Source organism: Mytilus edulis, chromosome 3 (assembly GCF_963676685.1).
Source record: "Mytilus edulis chromosome 3, xbMytEdul2.2, whole genome shotgun sequence".
NCBI lineage: Eukaryota > Metazoa > Mollusca > Bivalvia > Mytilida > Mytilidae > Mytilus > Mytilus edulis.
Window position 1 is genome coordinate 32,277,771 of NC_092346.1, and position 19,810 is coordinate 32,297,580.

General features: G+C 32.2%; 1 protein-coding gene across 1 annotated transcript in view; it reads left to right on the forward strand.

Annotated features, from left to right (window-relative positions):
- The first annotated feature begins 6,791 nt into the window (after nt 1-6,791).
- The window catches only part of LOC139516241 (eIF-2-alpha kinase GCN2-like), a 30,678-nt gene continuing 17,659 nt past the window's right edge, over nt 6,792-19,810 (forward strand). Inside the window, exons 1-8 of the mRNA XM_071306235.1 lie at nt 6,792-7,024; nt 7,983-8,107; nt 9,162-9,264; nt 10,458-10,631; nt 13,180-13,260; nt 13,633-13,817; nt 15,719-15,846; nt 17,958-18,118. Of these exons, the coding sequence (XP_071162336.1) occupies nt 6,920-7,024; nt 7,983-8,107; nt 9,162-9,264; nt 10,458-10,631; nt 13,180-13,260; nt 13,633-13,817; nt 15,719-15,846; nt 17,958-18,118 (1,062 nt within the window). The 5' untranslated portion in view covers nt 6,792-6,919. The remainder of the gene's footprint in view (nt 7,025-7,982; nt 8,108-9,161; nt 9,265-10,457; nt 10,632-13,179; nt 13,261-13,632; nt 13,818-15,718; nt 15,847-17,957; nt 18,119-19,810) is intronic.

Genomic DNA, 19,810 nt, shown 5'->3' on the forward strand with positions numbered 1-19,810 from the left:
TCGCGAAAATGTCAAATTGCTGCTGTAGAAAGGTCTTAACGCAAAATAAAGTAAACGCGAAAATAAGTTGGTTTACATGTATACCACATCTCCTTATTTTTATTTATGTTTACATCTGTGTACCAAAAGTTTATTTTTTCTCATATATATCTTATAGTTTTGTTTGTTTTTTGTTTGTTTGTGTGTTTTCTTGTTATGTTACTATTTCGTTGTCTTCGTGTCTTTGTAGCCTTGGCCAATGTAGGAGAATAAATAAATAGAATTGTTTTTCTTTTTTTCTATATGTGTACATAATTATGAAGTGTAATGTATTGAATAAATAAAGAAATCTTATGTTTTACTACACATAAAAATAGTTCCACACAATGTTGAACGGTTTGCTCTACTGTCAGTAAGTTGGGGTTAGACTATACATAGAAAAATATGAAAAAAACACTTTATAAATTTCATGCGTCCGAAGTATCTTTTTTTCATTTACCTTCAAAGCTGAATAGTTGAAAGCTCGGCTAAATAAATAAACATATATATACATGTAATAGAAAAATATTATATGTATTTAGAATGAATTTTAGGTTTATATTGATAATAAAAAAAAAATAATACAATTAAATATAATATATATTTTTCATCGCGTATGTTTCATAAAAATGTTTTATTTTTTAATAAAAATTGTACGCACGTTTCTGTCATGAACTTTAAATATATTAACTGATTTTAATTCAATAGAAGACAAAGTTACCTCAGGAACAAAGGAAAGAATTTACAATTTACATTTTTGGTATTTTATATTAAAATAAATATTTTATTGGGAACATTTGTATGCTTTAATCCTCCCAACAATATCCTGTTTGTTCGGTATTATTCTGTTACAAGAAAATTTACTTTGCGAATTGTCACTCATAATTATCTTCTAACCCTTCTCTTATTTTCATTCCTATGTGCGTGTGTGTTGCATCCTATTAGATTTTTTCCTTCAGAAATTCACTTTGTATTTTGTTTCCGATCTTGTTTAATTTTTTAGGAACAAAAGTGATTACAGGTCCGTGGTTGGTGTTTAAAGTAATAAGAATACATTTGTCATGGAAAAAATATGTTGACCCGGCAAAAACGGATCATCGCTATATTGATTCTTTCGAATTTTTAAGAAACGAATTTCTGGGATACTTCTTCTGAATATCGTATTTTCTTGCCTTTTTTTTAGCAACAACAAAAAGTAACATATGCCATGAATTTTATTCCCCAAATTTGCTAATTAAATCTTCTAGGCTATATTTATTTTCAGTAATCTGTCAAATAGGCTCAAATCACTTAGAACAATTCGCAGACGCCTTTTTGCAGTTGGATTTGAAGGAACCAAATTTTTCGGTTTGATGAAGTTTAATTATCTCTCTATATTAGAAGCTATAATTTCCCAGCTTCAGCTTGTTACCGATACAATTAAATTATATCTTTGAATGTAAAACACATCAAAACTTGACAACATACATGTGAACATTTTTACAGTCGAGTGAGCTCACTCGGAGATGGAATATTAACTTGACATGTCCTTGTCCAAGAGAACAAGACATACTTCTGCAAAATATTAGGTCCATTTTCTTCGTCTTAATTTGCAATTTTACAAATTGCTACGAAGAATAGATACAAAATTAGCGCCGATGGTCAATATGTTAATTTTTTACAAAAATTATAAGACTTGTCTGATGAAATTAACGACATTTTGAGGTACATGACAGCTGTATCGTCTTCAAATTTTCAATGCATTAAAATGTTGCGCTTTTTTGTATTTTACAGATTTTTATTTATTTTTGAACATTTATAAATTATTACTCCGTTATCAAAAATTAAATTAAAATTTTTTAAGTGTTGTCATTACCATCCCATTAAATAATTTAACTTATTGCAAACCTGTTACCAAAGTTCAAATCTGAGAATTAAAAAATGCCTGATATTCAACATAAAAGATAATTTAATTATAAAATGAGATAAAATATTTGGTCGCGGTCGCTTTTGACATGGGAGTCACCGATAATGTCCTCGTTAGAGGGATCTTTGCAGGAAATTACAGATATATCTCTGATAAGAACACGACAAAGTGTTGATAAGAATTTGAAGCAAGAAATTAAAGGGTCACAAAATGTCACCCTGCCTCAGAAAATTGCCTCCGTGTAATATTTATGTTGCACTGGCTGATAGTCATGGACATTATTTCTGTTGCATTACATATTGGTCATGGACAATATACAAAGGGAGATAACACACTTGTAATATCGTGGACGTTACTGTTGATAGATACGCTGGAGTTGTCTCTAATAGGCTTTAAAAAATATAATTTAATTTGTAAATAATAGACGATACTATAGAAAACAGAAATAACTTAATAGTCATTACTTCGGTACTGATATTATGTTTAACAACCCTTTTTTCAAAATTGTCCGTTTATAAATTTTGAATTTAGAAGAAACTAAGGTAGATAAATTTGGCTGTAAATCCAGGTTCAGTCAACCATTTTCTACATTTGAAAATGGCTGTACCAAGTCAGGAATATGACAGTTGTTGTCCATTCGTTTGATGTGTTTTATCATTTGATTTTGCCATTTGATTAGGGACTTTCCGTTTTTAATTTTCCTCGGAGTTCAGTATTTTTGTGATTTTACTTTTTTCTAGGTCCCTTTTTGGTCATATAGCTAGCTCTTCGCTTTCAAATATTCGGGCTTTGAGCATTCCTGATGAAAGTAAATCCAGAAAAGTGCTTGAATGCTCTTAATTTATAGGGAATACATGTTAATTAAATGAGAAAATACCATCGTAATGGATAATTTTAGTTTGATATTAGACATGGGCTGGTTTGCTTTGAAACAGTGTTAGAAATAATCTATAAGGAAATAGAAGTTTCTAAGTTATGGGGTTCATATGCTTCACAAACTTGCCAACATACACTTTTAGCTAATTTTAAAGAAAAGCCCAACACCCTTTCCCTTATCTTATCGATCGTTGTTAGAAAGCTTTTAAATAATAACCCCGAACTTTATGAAAATACACGTAATCGAATTGTGTCGCAAAAACTATAATCAGTTCAGGTAGATTAGTACTATTATATTGAATTCAAAGACAAAACCTCAAGCCAAACCATGGTTTGAGTCATTTAAAAGTAGACAACACTTACTAATGACAACATGACTTTCGAAATTTAAAGAAGATGTGGGTAAACATCAACGAGACAGCAACCAAACAAAACAATGACAAAAAGGCATCTCGATGACAAGTCAGTCTTCAACAATATACCCACGCTGTCTGAATAATACCACGTCTAAATCGCCATCATCAAAGATATGGAACTCGCACATCCATGCGGACAGTTGTATTCATTCACATGCACTATGGATTTTACAAGTGAAGCAGGAACTGCATGACTCTTCTGCAGCACACGCCTTCACTTCACCTCCACCCCCGCAAGTTTTCGCAAAAGCCAAACCGCATATTCAGCTATAGGTCCCGAAATTACAAATGTAAAACGAGAAAACGAACAACCTGATTATGAACAAAACACTGAACGAAAAGAGATATATGATATACAGCAGCAAACAACAACCACTACATTACAGGCTTCTCAGTTGGGACCGACACATATATATAATGTGATGGGGTTAACATGTTTAAAGGCACCAAGGTACAACTATCTCCCTGAAGTGGACAGTGGAGTTATAGTACAGCATAAGAACTGAGACGGTCAGTATAAAAATTAGTTGAAAAGGACTCAACTCCTTAGATCGATTCAATGCAGAAACACACACACACACACACACACAAGCGCGAAGACCGGACGTGGTATAGCGTATTTATACATTTCTAAAATAAAAGACACAACGTAGAGATCAGAGGCCGCATTTTAACAAATCGGGGTCTTTATCTCCTTCTCCTTCTCCTTCCTTGCTAAGGACTTAATTCTTTAAGGGAATGAAGTCCACTAGGCGGAGAATGAGACAGCAATTCTCCTGTAACTATTTATAAATAAAACGTTCCGAATATATACAATTTAAAGCTATGTACACTTGGCTGCTGTCTATGGTGTTGGTTTCTGATGTGCACTATTGTTGGCTAGTGCACTCTGGAACCTCTCTATTGTCAGAGCTTCAGTTGTAGCTGTTGGAAGGTGGTTCTACTCTTGCATAGTCCGTGGAAAGTATGAGTACTTATATACTCTCTGGTTTGCCAGTGGTTGATATAGGATTTAGATGGAACTGGCATCAATGTTCACTAGCTCATGCTGGATCTTGTAAAGCATGACGAGTCGATGGTTACTTCGTCTGTTAGCTAGTGGTTCCCATCTGTGTGTCTTAACCATACTTGTAACACATCCAGGTGTTTTATCAGTGTAGTTGTTTGTTACAAACCTGGCGGCCCTCCTTTGCATTTGTTCTAAGCGGTTTACGTCCTCAGTTGTATGAGGGTCCCATGCCGCACGAGGATTTTCTAGTGTTTGTCTGACCAGAGACATATAGGCTGCATTTCGTACATTCTTGTTGCATTCTCAAAGGTTACGCCTAAGTAATCTGATGGCTTTTTTGGAAGTGACGTCAACATGATGTTTCCATTGTAGGTCCTTTACTGAAATTTACTCCTAGACATTGCTGGTTGGTACAGTTTCGAGAGTGTGGCCATGTAATTTATGGTAAGTCTCTTTTTTGGATTTACTGTTGGTGCTAATGCGGATGACGGTGCATTTTTTCCAGTCTTCTAGTGCTGAAAGGTCCTGTTGTAGTTTGGCTTCGTCCTGGAAATTCTTGATATGGTGGAATAGGAGGCATTCGTCAGTGAATAGTTTGACAGTTGAATGTTGAACTGTTTCTGGTATATAAGTCGTTAATAAATACTAAGAAGAGTAAGGGTCCTAACACAGTCCCTTGTGGGACCCTTGAAAGTACGTCTCCTAGTGTTGACTTACAGCCCCCAACTACCACTTGTTGTTTCTTGTTTTCTAAGATCCATTTCAGGTTTTCGTCTCTAATGCCATAGTGGTTAAGTTTGTTGAGTAATCTGCAGTGTGTGACTTTGTCAAAAGCCTTTGCAAAGTCGAGTAAAATTACGTCCACTTGATCTTTCCCTGATTTCAGTTGTTTGGAAATTCCTTCTATCGTTGAAATTAGTTGTGTCTCACAGGATCTACGAGCTCTTAATCCATGCTGACTGTCTGTCAAGATGTGATGTTTTTCCAAAAATGTGATGACTGAGATCTGCGTATGGTGTGATCGAGAACTTTGCATGAAATAGAAGTTAGTGAAACTGGTCGATAATTTACTACAATATATTTTTCTTCTTTTTTGAATAGTGGGACTATTGTTGCTTCTTTCCAGTCGTTTGGTATTTCACCGTTGCCAATTGAGGTTTGGTGAAGTTTGGAACGCTTTTAAAGCTGACTATATATATATTATTATATGATATAGATTTTGCTTTTTGTTGAAGGCTTTATGGTGATCTTTAATTAGTTAAATCCACGTCATTTTGGACTGTTGGTAAGTTGTCTCATTGTCATTCATACAACATCTCTTTATTTATATCAAACCCATATAAAATGTATATGGTAAATAAGAAGATGTGGCATAATTGCCCATGCGACAACTCTTCACCAGAAACCACATTACATGGAAGTTAACACTAGTACATGTCTCAGTACGGCTTTCAACAATGAACAAAACCCAAGGTCATATTGCATAGTCAGCTATAAAAGGTCCCAAAAAATAACAAATGCAAAACAATTCAAACAGTGAAAAAACTTTGTGAATAAGTTTTTTTTATCCTTCATTGAACTTTTGATGTCGTCCCAAACTTTGACAGTGGTGTAACAGTACAACATAAGAACGCACTTTAAAAATAAGTTGAAAATGACTTACAAATGTACCTCATCAGATCGAAACAAAGGAGTCATACATTTATAACTGACTATGCGATATGGGCTTTGCTCATTGTTGAAGACCGTACGGTGACAAATAGTTGCAAATTGCTATGTCATTTGGTCACTTGTCGAGAGTTGTCTCATTGGCAATTATTACGCATCTTTTTTTTTAATATATATATCCAACAGTCCGGGCGTGTCAGGGTACTTATTCATTAAAACAACATAAAAGACACCAAATACTGATCAATTTGAGAGTACACGCAGTTACTGGCAGCTAGTTCAAAGCCAAAAACAACTAATACAAAAGCAGAGACATATATACAAAAAAAAATAATTAAAACTTGAAAAATATAAACATTTTTGAACAATATAAAAAAAGTAAAATCACAAAAATACTGAACTTCGAGAAAAATTCAAAACAAAAAGTCCCTAATCAAATGGCAAAATAAACCCAAACACATCAAACGAATGAATAACACCTGTCATATTCCTGACTTGGTACAGGCATTGTCTTTTGATTGGATTGAACAGCCTGGTTTTATAGCTAGCTAAACCTCTCACGTGTATGACAATACTAAAAAAGTTTGATCTATAATAAAAAAGATTACTTCAATATAATTAACAGACTTAAATTTCAAAAGGATGTTTTTTTTGTCTTAAAATAAATCATGCACCTTAGTTTTTGATAGTTTAACCTCTTAATGATGCTTGGTAAATATCTTTAAACAAACCGAAAAGGTAATCGATCATTCAGTGCAATAAGCTTTGTTGTTTGCTTAAATTTTGACAAAAGGATAGCCTAACGTAATAAGACGCGACTTCACTGTGTTTTTTTTTTAATGAGGTACGAGGTCGGGATTGGTTGGTAGTTTTAGCTTCTCGCGTGGGTTTCCGGTTCCGACGAACTGATGATGAAACGTTAAAAATGTAAACAACTCATATTTTCAGTGCTATCGTATCCTGAAGATAAAATGCCGTTGAAAGCAGTATTATGCGAGGATAATAGGAGTTTGTGCTATTTATGAAATGGCTGACGACTCTCTTCTTCAGCGTCAAGAAGAGGAATGGCAAGTTTTGCAAGCGGTTTACATGGATGATGTTGTCGATCTAAGAAAGAAGGTAGCATGGAAGGTATATTGTACACGACATGGGCTATGCATTATAATTCATACACGTATTTACTTATTGCAATTTAAAGTAGTTTTACTTACACAAATTTCTCCTGTGTCTGTCTAGGTCCTATGTTGTAAGAGTATGTACATTGTATGTATTAGTAAGTTCCTCTGTTATCCGAAGAACCTCTCAAGAGCTGCAAGGGTACAGTCGAATCCATGTACACTCCCTATCAGGATTAATGGAGATATGTCACTAATGTATTTACAATGTTCAATATTTAAAAGGACAATCCCCAAACCCAACACCAGGGAGTGTTAGGAGTCTAGGACATCAGACACTGGCCGAATCTTTTAATATGGTGGAGGAAGAAGTACTCTGAGAGAACCACTTGACTGCTCAGTGGAAACAGACAAACCGAAGAGATTTTTGGCAGATTGATCTCTAGGTCAAAGTAGGGAGCAAATTCGACCAAGTTGGCAACTAAGGCCCCATAGTACCCATTCTAGTTTTAACTCTGGTCTGGGTACCAGAGATGTGTGTGAAAGGGTCAAAAACACCCTTCTGATTGATGTACTGATATTTTAAGCATCCCAAGTGAAAATCGAACTCTAGACCTTCAGCATTGTAGCCATAGGTCTTAGACACTAGACCACAAACTCACACAAGTATTAAAAAACCAAAAGCAAAAATGCACAGTTAAAAAATTATGCAAATAGATATAAGAAGATGTGGTATAAGTGCCAATGAGAAAATTCTCCATCCAAGTCACAATTTATGAAAGTAAACCATTAAAGGTCAAAGTAGGTTTATCGTATTTCACTATGAATCACCATATTCAAAGTGAAAAATCACTACAAAATTGAAAAAGAAGAAATTTTGAGCAAAACAATGTACTAAAAGTTCCCTTTTATCGTCCAGTAATGTATACATATATTGTACATGTATATTAATCTGTGTTTCTGTGTTTTTTAAGGTTGAGAGACCTTTGCATATATGTTTGATACTGAAACAGCAGCAATCAGAAAGTGTAGCAGGGACGACAGACAGTGATAGTATGATTCACATGGTTATTAAATGTCCAAATAAATATCCTGATTTGTAAGTTTAAGAAAAAAGTATTATAGATAAATTTGTATGTGTACGGACTGATTTAAATGTAAATGTACACGATGCCCAGGGAAGACACTTGGAAAATAGAGAAACAACACATACATTTGTGTACAAGCAATTTAAGAGACTTTCATACATTTGATGGTGTTAAGGTAGCACAATTCAAATATTTTTCATCCCCAATCAGACATCTTTAAACTGATGTAATTCCACTCATCTTTCTTTAAATTTTATAAATGAGGTATCAAAAGAAAAAAGAAGGATCAATCTTTCAAATTGTAATAATTTCATTATGAAATAATTATTACATCATTGATTGTTATGTAATTAGTTGCCATATTGTGATGTCTATACTTGAATGAATTTAGCTTCTTTGTTCTTCATAGCATCCCAAAATATTTTATATATTCTTGTACAACACAGCTTGACCTCCAAAACTGTGTCTCAGTTCTTTTGGTACCTCATTTATAAAATATTAAGAAGGATGATCTGAATTACATCAGTTTAAAGTTGTCTGATTGGGAGTGACAAAATCTTTGTATTGTGCTACATGTACCTTAAACATAATAATTCACACCCATTTATTTTGGTAAATTGCAGTTTACTTTCATGAAAACAGCTGCAGATGTTGCCGTACCAGCAATGCAACAAAAGTAAGGGAACCAATTTGTGCAGAAAGTGTTCAGTATTCAAAATCACAAAATTTAAAACAAGTGTACATGTATGACATGAGTCCGAAGGAATGCAACCCAACAAAGAAATTAAACAAAACAAAACATTGCCATGTACAAATGTACAGACTTCTGTGAGCACAACTTTGTCCTTAACATTCAGTTGATATAATTGCTAGGAGAATTAAATGACAAAAGTTAGCACAGCAGTTAAAACAAAATAATAGCTCTACAATTTTTACACTTCTAAAGATTTGTTAACTATAGGTATTTTCATTACATGTGTATACAAGGGAGATAATTTTTTGATAAATAACATACATGACATATCTTCAAAGATGTAATACTGTTTAAGACTTTTCTTTTTAAAGGGTACCAGAAGTAAGTCTAGAAAATGCCAAAGGACTGTCTAATGAACAAATTGCTGTGTTGAATACAGAACTTATAGAGCGTGCCAAATCAATGGTTGGAGAGGTAACTTATGTGCAACATAAAATAACCTACATTTTGTACAATAGCCTGGTCATGTGACTACAATTATTTATTTAGATTGACATTTTTTTTAAACTAAAGAGACATAATACATTTTAGTTCATGCAATACCCAAACATTTACATCCCATGCACTCTAACATATATCCTGAACCAATTTAGAAATGTTACATAGGAGGAGGAGAGAACCTGTACAAAAAGGGATAACTCTGTTTCTTCACTTTAACTTTTATTTCTCTTTCTCTTGTCTTGTCTGGATTTTTTTTTGTTTAGATGCAGACTAAATACTGTACTAAAGTCTAAATCTTCATTTATCATGATCCAGATAAGAAGTTTTTATAAATTAATATTTGCCAGATTTGAAAAATATTGACATTAGTTTTCTTAGATTCTAGTTTAAGTGAATTGTAAAAAGGACATGCTTGCAAAAAATGCAGTACTTTTCCTATTAACTTTTGTGAATAGTTTTTACAGAGCATTTCACATCTGCATAGGAGATAAAGTTTTCCTGAAATTATTTTTTTCTTGTTCCTGTTCCTTTTTTTTAAGGGTCAAATTTACTCAATGTCTGTCACAGGGCATATTTTCATGAGTTTGTCTATTAGCGAAAATAAATTCCACATGAAAAATTTACCAATTTTTTACATGTTAATTCCATGTTAGACCTTTATAAATGATAGATTAACCCCATGGAAATATTGTACATTTTCATTTAAATTGTTTATCATCAGTATTAAAAGATTATGTGACCAACTGAAACAAATTTAAAACATCTCATTACTTAATATAATAGGCTATTATTTCAACTTGGAATAATTTTTAATTATTGAATTTACATAATTTCTTGTGCTTGAATTTTTAATAATTTCCATGTTTATTCTGTATTTTAATGTTCTATATGGCGCACAACATGTGCAACATTATCTATACAAAATACATTGTATGGAAGTGTTATGCAATTTAAAAGACAATATAAAGCAGAATAAGTTGAAATACTAGCCTGTTATATACAAATGTTTAAAATGTTGCAGAATTTGTTTTTTATAAAATTTTTCAGGTTATGGTTCTAGAACTAGCTCAACATGTACAGACATTTCTTTTTTATACCTTTTTCAGGTTATGGTTCTAGAACTAGCTCAACATGTACAGACATTTCTTATTTTATACCATTTTCAGGTTATGGTTCTAGAACTAGCTCAACATGTACAGACATTTCTTCGTGATAACTACAAAGGTCCACAGAAATCTTTTTATGAAGAAATGTTAAGTAACCAATTGAAACAACAAGAAAAACTAAAATTAGAACAACAGAAAAGACTTGATTTTCTGAAAAGAAAGGAAGAAAAAGAGGTATTCAGTGTTTTTGTTTGATTATTTCAGTGATTTGCCTTTGACCTTAAACCATATTATTTAAAACCATGAAGTTATTCTCAAATGAATTAGCACTAGGATTGTCAGTTTTCCTATCGAAGCTCAGTGGTTTTTTCTGGGCACTCAGGCTTCCTTCACAAATAAAAACTAGCCGCCTTGAAATAGCCCAAAAGCGGTGCTTCAAAGTAGCGTTAAAACACATAAAAACAAAACAAATCAAATGAATTAGCAATTGAAAAAAAGATTAAGTGACCAATTGCAACAAATTAAAACATCTATTTACTTTGTATTAAATTGTTTAAAATGATGTAACAAAATTGAGAACAACAGAAAAGACTTGATTTTCTGAAAAGAAAAGAAGAAAAGATGTATTTGATGTTTTTGATTGATTATAACATCGATTTACCCTTGGCCTTTGACCTTACATCATGTATTTCAAACCATGGAGTTATCCTCTTTTCAAAAGAATCAGAAATTAATAATATACCGGTATTCTGGAAAGACAGTGTTATCAAATATCACAATGGGATCATGGAAATAGTGATATCACAATGGGATCATGGAAATAGTGATATCACAATGGGATCATGGAAATAGTGATATCACAATGGGATCATGGAAATAGCGATATTTCCCTTAAATCATAGTTGATTTTATTATTAATTTTGCTTTTAAATCTATACAGAAAACTGCATGGTACATGTATATGTACCATTTGAGTGATCTTTTAATTTCAACTATTATTATTACTTTATTTAGATAAATAAAGTATATAAAATTCAAGGGAAATAACTCTAGCACAAAACTACAATATTTGCATTGGTGAGATCTTTTCCCCACTGACAGCCTAGATAAGAGTTCCAAATGAACTAATTAATAAGTATTATCAAAACTGTAAATAATACTTACTGCTACAGCTTTAACTGTAAGGTACCCTGAAATTGTAAGTATCTATAAGAACAGGGTTTCATATAGATAAGTATTATTTTCTTTTATTTCATGTTAGAATAGTATAATTGAATACAATGTTCAATAATAATATTATACACTGATCTGAAATTAATTATATACTTTTTTTTACAATTAAATACAATGTTCAATAATACTTATTAACATAGACTTAAAATCCCTTTTAGCATTTTATACTCTGCAATTTCTGCTAGACAACTGAGAATTTCATTGTGACATTCTAAGAATTTTTTCAATAACAACATTGTGCAACTCCTATAAATTTTGGATTGATTTAGTTAAATGTAGGACTTTTACATTTGTTACAACTTCTAGATCAATAAAATAGATTTTAGATATAGTTGTGAAAGATATTTGAGATTAGGGAGGGGATGGTAGTAAGTATCAATTTGCTAAAAAATAGATTTTCATGTTCTTTTATTTTGAGTTAATGTGAACATAGACATAGCCAAGGCTCCGTGTTGAAGGCCGTACTTTAACCTATAATGGTTTACTTTTTAAATTGTTATTTGTATGGAGAGTTGTCTCATTGGCACTCACACCACATCTTCCTATATCTATAGAAGTTGTTTACATGATGTTCAAGTATCTTCTGTTTATTGTGAAAACAAAACTTTCCAGCAGTGTTGATTAAAACAAGTTTGTAACATTTTGTGTACCTCATAAGATAAATAACTAACAAGACTTAGAAACAAAGATGAATTAATATATTATATGGGGATTCAATTGTTAAACTATTTGATCATTTAAGGAATGACTGTAATATTTTTTTCTGTCTATGAAGAAATAACATGAAAAATTTGGTGCACGCTGAATAACGCGTGTAGCGGGTTATTTAACAGTGTGCATCACATTTTTATGTTATTTCGAATAGACAGAAAAAATATTACAGTCATTTCTTATAATTTAATTCTAAATTCCATTTTAAACCGTAGAAAAACATGAAAAAAAGTTGATGACGTCACGGTCACATGACTAAATTATGTCTATGGGCTGATAACAAAATAACGTCAACCAATCAAAAAATGTGTTACATCCAAAATTAAATTATTGCAAAATAATTGTAAAATACTGAAAGTTCTATATTTAGAATAAATCAAATATCTCAATGATATGTCATATATTTATTGAAAGTAAAAGAATGGTACTGTATAAAAATAAGAAGATGTGGTATGATTGCCAATGAGATAAATATCAAACAGAGTTCAAGTGAAGTGGATGTAAGCCATTATAGGCAACTGTAAGACCTTCAACAATTAGAAAATCATACTGTACAGCTGGCTATAAAAAGCTTAGAGATGAAAAAATTCAATGGAGAAAGTTAACAGCCTAATTTATTTATAAGAAAACAGTTTACAAAAACAAATATTACAGACATTAACTAACAACAACCACTAAAATACAAGCTCCTGACATGGGACAGGTGCATAAAGCATGTGACAGGGTTAAAAAGGTTTGATGCACCAAATTCCATGTTCATTTTTTCTTTGAATTTAACTTCAGACACACACATGAATTTTATTCATTAACTTATAATCTTGTGCTTTGCCTGTTTCAGAGACAACTTCTAGAGGATGAAATACAGAAGAGACAACATGCTCTGAAAGAAGAAACAAAGAAAATAAAGGAGACCAAACAGGTACAATTCAAATGTTTATACTTTTTTAATATGTCTATCATAGAACTTCAGGGGCCGTATTATGTTTTCTGGTTTATGAATCTATCTGTTCTTCTCAATGTTATCAAAGTACAAATAATATTCACCTGATAAAATTTTCATATTAAATATTATTGAAATGTTTGCTGTTGGACATACAGTAGAACAGTCATTTAACCATCAATGTGTTTTACACTTTATATGCTTGACTGCAGAAAATAGATATCTTAAATGAATATAGCTACCCAATTTTATTTGCATAAATTAAAAAAAGTATTGCACTGAAACAAATCTTTTCGTAGCATGATCTTCCTAATATGATCTATATATTAATCTATTTATTTCTATAATTAGATATCTGATGAGAAACCAACAGAGCCAGAGAAAGCTGTACCAGCTACTCCTATTACTGAAGTTCCAACATGTTCCCCAATTGGTACCCCAAGTACTCCTAGAAGACCAAGAATGTCTCATTCACCCTCTCCCTTAATTGTACTTCCAAGTAATGAGAATAAATATAACCAGGATAAGAGAAGAAGGTATGTGGTTTTTATGTTTTTATTTTATGTCCATTTAAAAAAAGCAATGAAATTGAAATTAAATGGAGAAAATTTGGTTATATACATGTTTTTATTATATATTTATATACGCTTTATTAGAAAGGAGAAATTGAATAGAGTTAAGTTAGAGTCGTTAACAATGATAGTTCAAGAAGATTTATGTTCATCAATGTGGGTAACTACACTGCTTTGGCCTTGAAGTCATAAAACTTTTGAGTCAGTTTTAAGCACTCATACTCCAAAATCAACCAATCAAAATGTTGGATTTCATGTTTCGAGCATGATTTTTGTGCTCCAATAACTTAGCAAAGTTTTAAGACTTCAACGCCAGGTGTAATACCACAATTCATTTCTCCCTGTTAGTCTTTGTCACATTTGAACTTTTCAAAAAATTATGCTTAATTTATCTTTCTTTCAAATAAAGAAATACTTTGCTTGAGTAACTTTTTATCCTGTCTAGTACTATAGACAAAATTTCACATAATGTTCAGTGCATATGAGAAAATAAACCATAACTGGAAGTTAAACAATCATATTTTAACCATTTTTCTTCCTGTATACAAGCTTTAGTAACCATGTAACCTCAAGTTTCCAAAATGATCTATAGAAACAGCAAATAAAAAATAATTTTGCTTTGAAACACCCAAGATATATTTCTATGACACAGATTTTTTACTGCAATCTAATGTTGGATAAATTTCCTACCACTGTCAAATTCAAGATAATGTTTTTTTTAAACCCTTTTTCATTTTAATGTGACATACTTTGATTTGGTGGTATTACACCTACATACATATACTTGAACGTAAATTGTCATATTTCTCATATTTTCATTTGGTAGACCAAACACACTTCATGGATGCAGATTCAAAATATAGTTGTTAAAATATTATTTTTTTTCTATTTATGACAAGACAAGGAAAATATAGCTGCTTCACATACATGACGATGATGTAAGTCATGAACCTGATGTTCAGTGGTTGTTGTTTGTTGATGTGATTCATAGTGTTTCTTGTTTCTCATTTTAATAAGACTTGTATTTTCCGTTTGAATGATTTACACTAGTTATTTTTGGGGCCCTTTATAGCTTGCTGTTTGGTGTGAGAAAAGGATCTGTGTTAAAGACCTATAATGGTTTACTTTTACAAATTGTGACTTGGATGGAGAGTTGTCTCATTGGCACTCATACCACATCTTCTTATATCTATAAAAAATAATTTAATTGATTGCTCATAGTTTCCTTTTAATAAGAACTAGCAATGGAAGGTACAGAGATTTTGTAAGGAAATTATCTGAAACTATTTGCACAAGATTTGCACTTACACATTTATTTTGCTTCATATACATGTAAATAAAAATACCAATCTTATTTACACATATATACAATGGCAGATAACTGTTATATTTTAAAAAAACCTATTTTTAGACTTTGAGGAAGTGAAAACTTTTAAAATTACCAACTTTGAACATGAAAAAAAAATTCATGAATCTTCAAAATTGTCAGGCCTATTCCTTTCAAATGTATGTGGGAGGTTAGGAAGGGACTTTGAAAATATCCCTAAAACCAATAACCATTTTTTAGATAATTTTGCATAATAGTAATAGAAGCATACTGAAAAAAGACCCATGACCCACATTCAATAATTAAACTTCCCTTCCTACCCTCCCACCACAATTTTAATGGAATAGCCCTTAACAGATATTTTATATGATATGACCTCTACAAATCAAAGATTGTCAACAGTTTGTCATTGATTCATATGTAAATACATGTAGTATATCCTGCTTGCACTTTTTCAGTAACCATGCTGATATCCAAGTCAGTGATTTTGGAGCCTCAAGTTTATTTTATTTTAGATTTTCAATTTTGATATATTCAGGAGGACCAGTACCCCATTAAGAGATACTGATGATTCTGATCACCAATGTAAAGACCATACTGGTGGGATAGTAGTTATAGCCTTCAATACTAAATCAGAGAGAACAATACATAGAGGCACATGTTTAGGTAATGTTTTATAATACATCCCCAATGTAAAGACCATACTGGTGAGATAGTGGTTATAGCCTTCAATACTTGATCAGAGAGAACAATACATAGAGGCACATGTTTAGGTAATGTTTTATAATACATCCCCAATGTAAAGACCATACTGGTGGGATAGTGGTTATAGCCTTCAATACTTGATCAGAGAGAACAATACATAGAGGCACATGTTTATGTAATGTTTTATAATACATCTCCAATGTAAAGATCATACTGGAGGGATAGTGGTTATAGCCTTCAATACTAAATCAGAGAGAACAATACATAGAGGCACATGTTTAGGTAATGTTTTATAATACATCACCAATGTAAAGATCATACTGGAGGGATAGTGGTTATAGCCTTCAATACTAAATCAGAGAGAACAATACATAGAGGCACATGTTTAGGTAATGTTTTATAATACATCCCCAATGTAAAGATCATACTGGAGGGATAGTGGTTATAGCCTTCAATACTAAATCAGAGAGAACAATACATAGAGGCACATGTTTAGGTAATGTTTTATAATACATCCCCAATGTAAAGATCATACTGGAGGGATAGTGGTTATAGCCTTCAATACTAAATCAGAGAGAACAATACATAGAGGCACATGTTTAGGTAATGTTTTATAATACATCCCCAATGTTAAGACCATACTGGTGGGATAGTGGTTATAGCCTTCAATACTAAATCAGAGAGAACAATACATAGAGGCACATGTTTAGGTAATGTTTTATAATACATCCCCAATGTAAAGACCATACTGGAGGGATAGTGGTTGTAGCCTCCAATACTTAATCAGAGAGAACAATACATAGAGGCACATGTTTAGGTAATGTTTTATAATACATCCCCAATGTAAAGGCCATACTGGAGGGAAAGTGGTTAAAGACTTTAATACTAAATCAGAGAGAACAATACATAGAGGCACATGTTTAGGTAATGTTTTATAATACATCACCAATGTAAAGATCATACTGGAGGGATAGTGGTTATAGCCTTCAATACTAAATCAGAGAGAACAATACATAGAGGCACATGTTTAGGTAATGTTTTATAATACATCCCCAATGTAAAGGCCATACTGGAGGGAAAGTGGTTAAAGACTTTAATACTAAATCAGAGAGAACAATACATAGAGGCACATGTTTAGGTAATGTTTTATAATACATCCCCAATGTAAAGACCATACTGGAGGGAAAGTGGTTATAGCCTTCAATACTAAATCAGAGAGAACAATACATAGAGGCACATGTTTAGGTAATGTTTTATAATACATCCCTAATGTAAAGACCATACTGGAGGGATAGTGGTTATAGCCTTCAATACTAAATCAGAGAGAACAATACATAGAGGCACATGTTTAAGTAATGTTTTCACTTTGTCCATCTCATTGTTTAGAAGTGTAATATGGGTAAATGCATAATTTTTCATTATCAAATGTACAGAATTTGTCATCAAATATTTTATGGGAAAATATTTTTTTTTTCCTGGAAAGTATGATGAGATATTTCTGCAGGAAATGGTCTGTATATCAGTTGGCAAAATTTGGTACCTAACAGAAACCTTTGGTTTCACTGCTTCACTAGTTTAAACATATTTATTTATAGTGGATTGGGAAACAAGTTTTGCAACTTACATTAATTCCTTTCCACTTTGTGGGTACAAGTGCTTCCTTTTAGTGACATTAGCCTGCTCTTTTACGAAATCTACAAGGGTGTCTTTAACATGCAAGAGATATGGCTCTCTCTTAACACAGGTCACACATTTATCATCCCCTTCTGACAGACTATCATTGTTTCCTCAAAACCATACTTTCAAGGGAGAGCCGAAAATTCAGTTCCTGAAATTTTCATCTTGGAACAGGAATCGATCCAGGAACCTTTGTGTGAGTAGTCCGATGCACGGCTTCACTGTTTTTCTACAAAGCACAGGACAGTAAGGAGTGTTTTGAAACTGTTATTGTCTTTTGATGTTGAATGTTCATTCATCCATATTTATTTATTTTGTGTTAATGATTGGATTTATAATTGGCTCCTTGACAGTTAATATGCAAATGGATTTTAAGAGAACATATGTTTTTGTAGGTCATAGTGTCCATGGTAGTACAGTGTATGCTGGGATAGATACAGCAAGTGGAGAATTAGTAGCTATATCAGAATGGGTTTTAAAGTGGCGCCATATAAAACAGAAGAGAACTCAAAGAGTTGATTATGAAGATAAGGAGGGTGCTACTTATTTAAAACAGGTAAATGAATGAAATGATTCAAAACAAATAATTGGTAAATGTCATTGAGAGGACAACTTAAAGATGGGAAAACAACTTGAGACTAATAAGAAAACTAAGAGTAAAAACATGCCTTCAAGGTCTAAGTAGAATTTTTCTTGCGCTACAATTTTGTCATGAACATTCATCCACGTTTCAACTTTGTCGATTTGTTTTAAAATTATAGGCAATGATTTGAATTTAACAGACTAATGATCAAGTATAGGGTGTCAGTTGCAGGATATGTATATTTTTGAAAATATAAAATGTACTCGCTACGAAACAGGAGAAAAGCTTGGACAAATAAATTTTATATTGTCCAACAATATACATATATTGTATATATACAAGCTGAAGGACGCCTCCAGTGCATGAGTTTCTTGCTGCATTGAAGACCTATCGGTGACCTTCTGCTGTTGTCTGTTCTATGGACTGGTTGTTGTCTCTTTGACACATTCCCCATTTTCATTCTCAATTTTATGTCTCACTTATGACTAATTTACATTTAAAAATCAGAGTTATTTCCCTTTGAATATATTTTTTTGGTGTTTGCATATCTTTTGTGCAGTTGTCGGTAACTTTGTATAGATGAAATTTTTTACATTTGAATAAAAAGAAATGTGGGTATATGTAAATGAGACAACAACCCAATGACATAAATAACCAGAAAGAATAGAGAAGATGAAAACTAAAGAGACTTTAGAAAATTCAGAAAATAAAGGCATAGAAACAAACAACTTTCCACAAGGCCCCAGATAGAAGATTTTTAAGATTAAGCAATGACAATGAAACTCAGTAGGGGTGAACTCATGAGGGGCTGTGAAAGGGTAGGCAAGTTCTTGTTACAATACTGACACCAGAAGGTGTGGAAAAGTATGGTGTTTTATGTGATGTCATGTATTTTGTTGATGATTATCCACCTTATCCCTCTTTGTACATTAATAATTATGGCAAGGCAGAAATGTCTAAGAATTGAATTTATGACAGAAAATAGCTAATGATCTTAAGAAAAAGTGAGTGTTTTATGATGTCTAAAGTTCAAGTATTGTAGATGTCAAATTGGCAATACAAAGGAGTACGTCCGGTAAGGACCGATTTTGGCCTCAAATTTCAGGTTCATCTGACTAAAGACTTTGACCACTTTTTAAACACTTAAGTGTCTATTTTATATGAATTAATTAGTTTATGTGAAAGATTTTAACAGATTTAGTCATTAAAAATCACCCGATTCAAGCTCAAATATGAAAAATCTACCAAATATGCCGAAAAATGTCATTTTTCAGATGGTTTTTGGTAAAAATGAAAGTGGCCGCATCCGTGTTCATCCTCAACCTTTATATATGTTATGTATTATCATCAAATACAACTTACATTTTAAAATTAAGGATGAACACGAATGCGGCCACTTTTGTTTTACGCGAAAACCGTCTAAAATTTAACTAAAATGCTAGAATTATGAAGGTTTCAGTAATTTAGCATGACTTAATGGTGCTAGTACCGGCTATATGTGCATTGTATTGTCAAAAACAGCCCATATTTATGTCGCAGAAGCATTCTACTGTCCAATGAATAACTAACAGTTTACATTTTAACAATTTAATAAAACTGCTATATTTTGGGGCCAAAAAGGGGTCTTACTGAACCTACTCCTTTGGTATTAAAGTTATTGCTTTT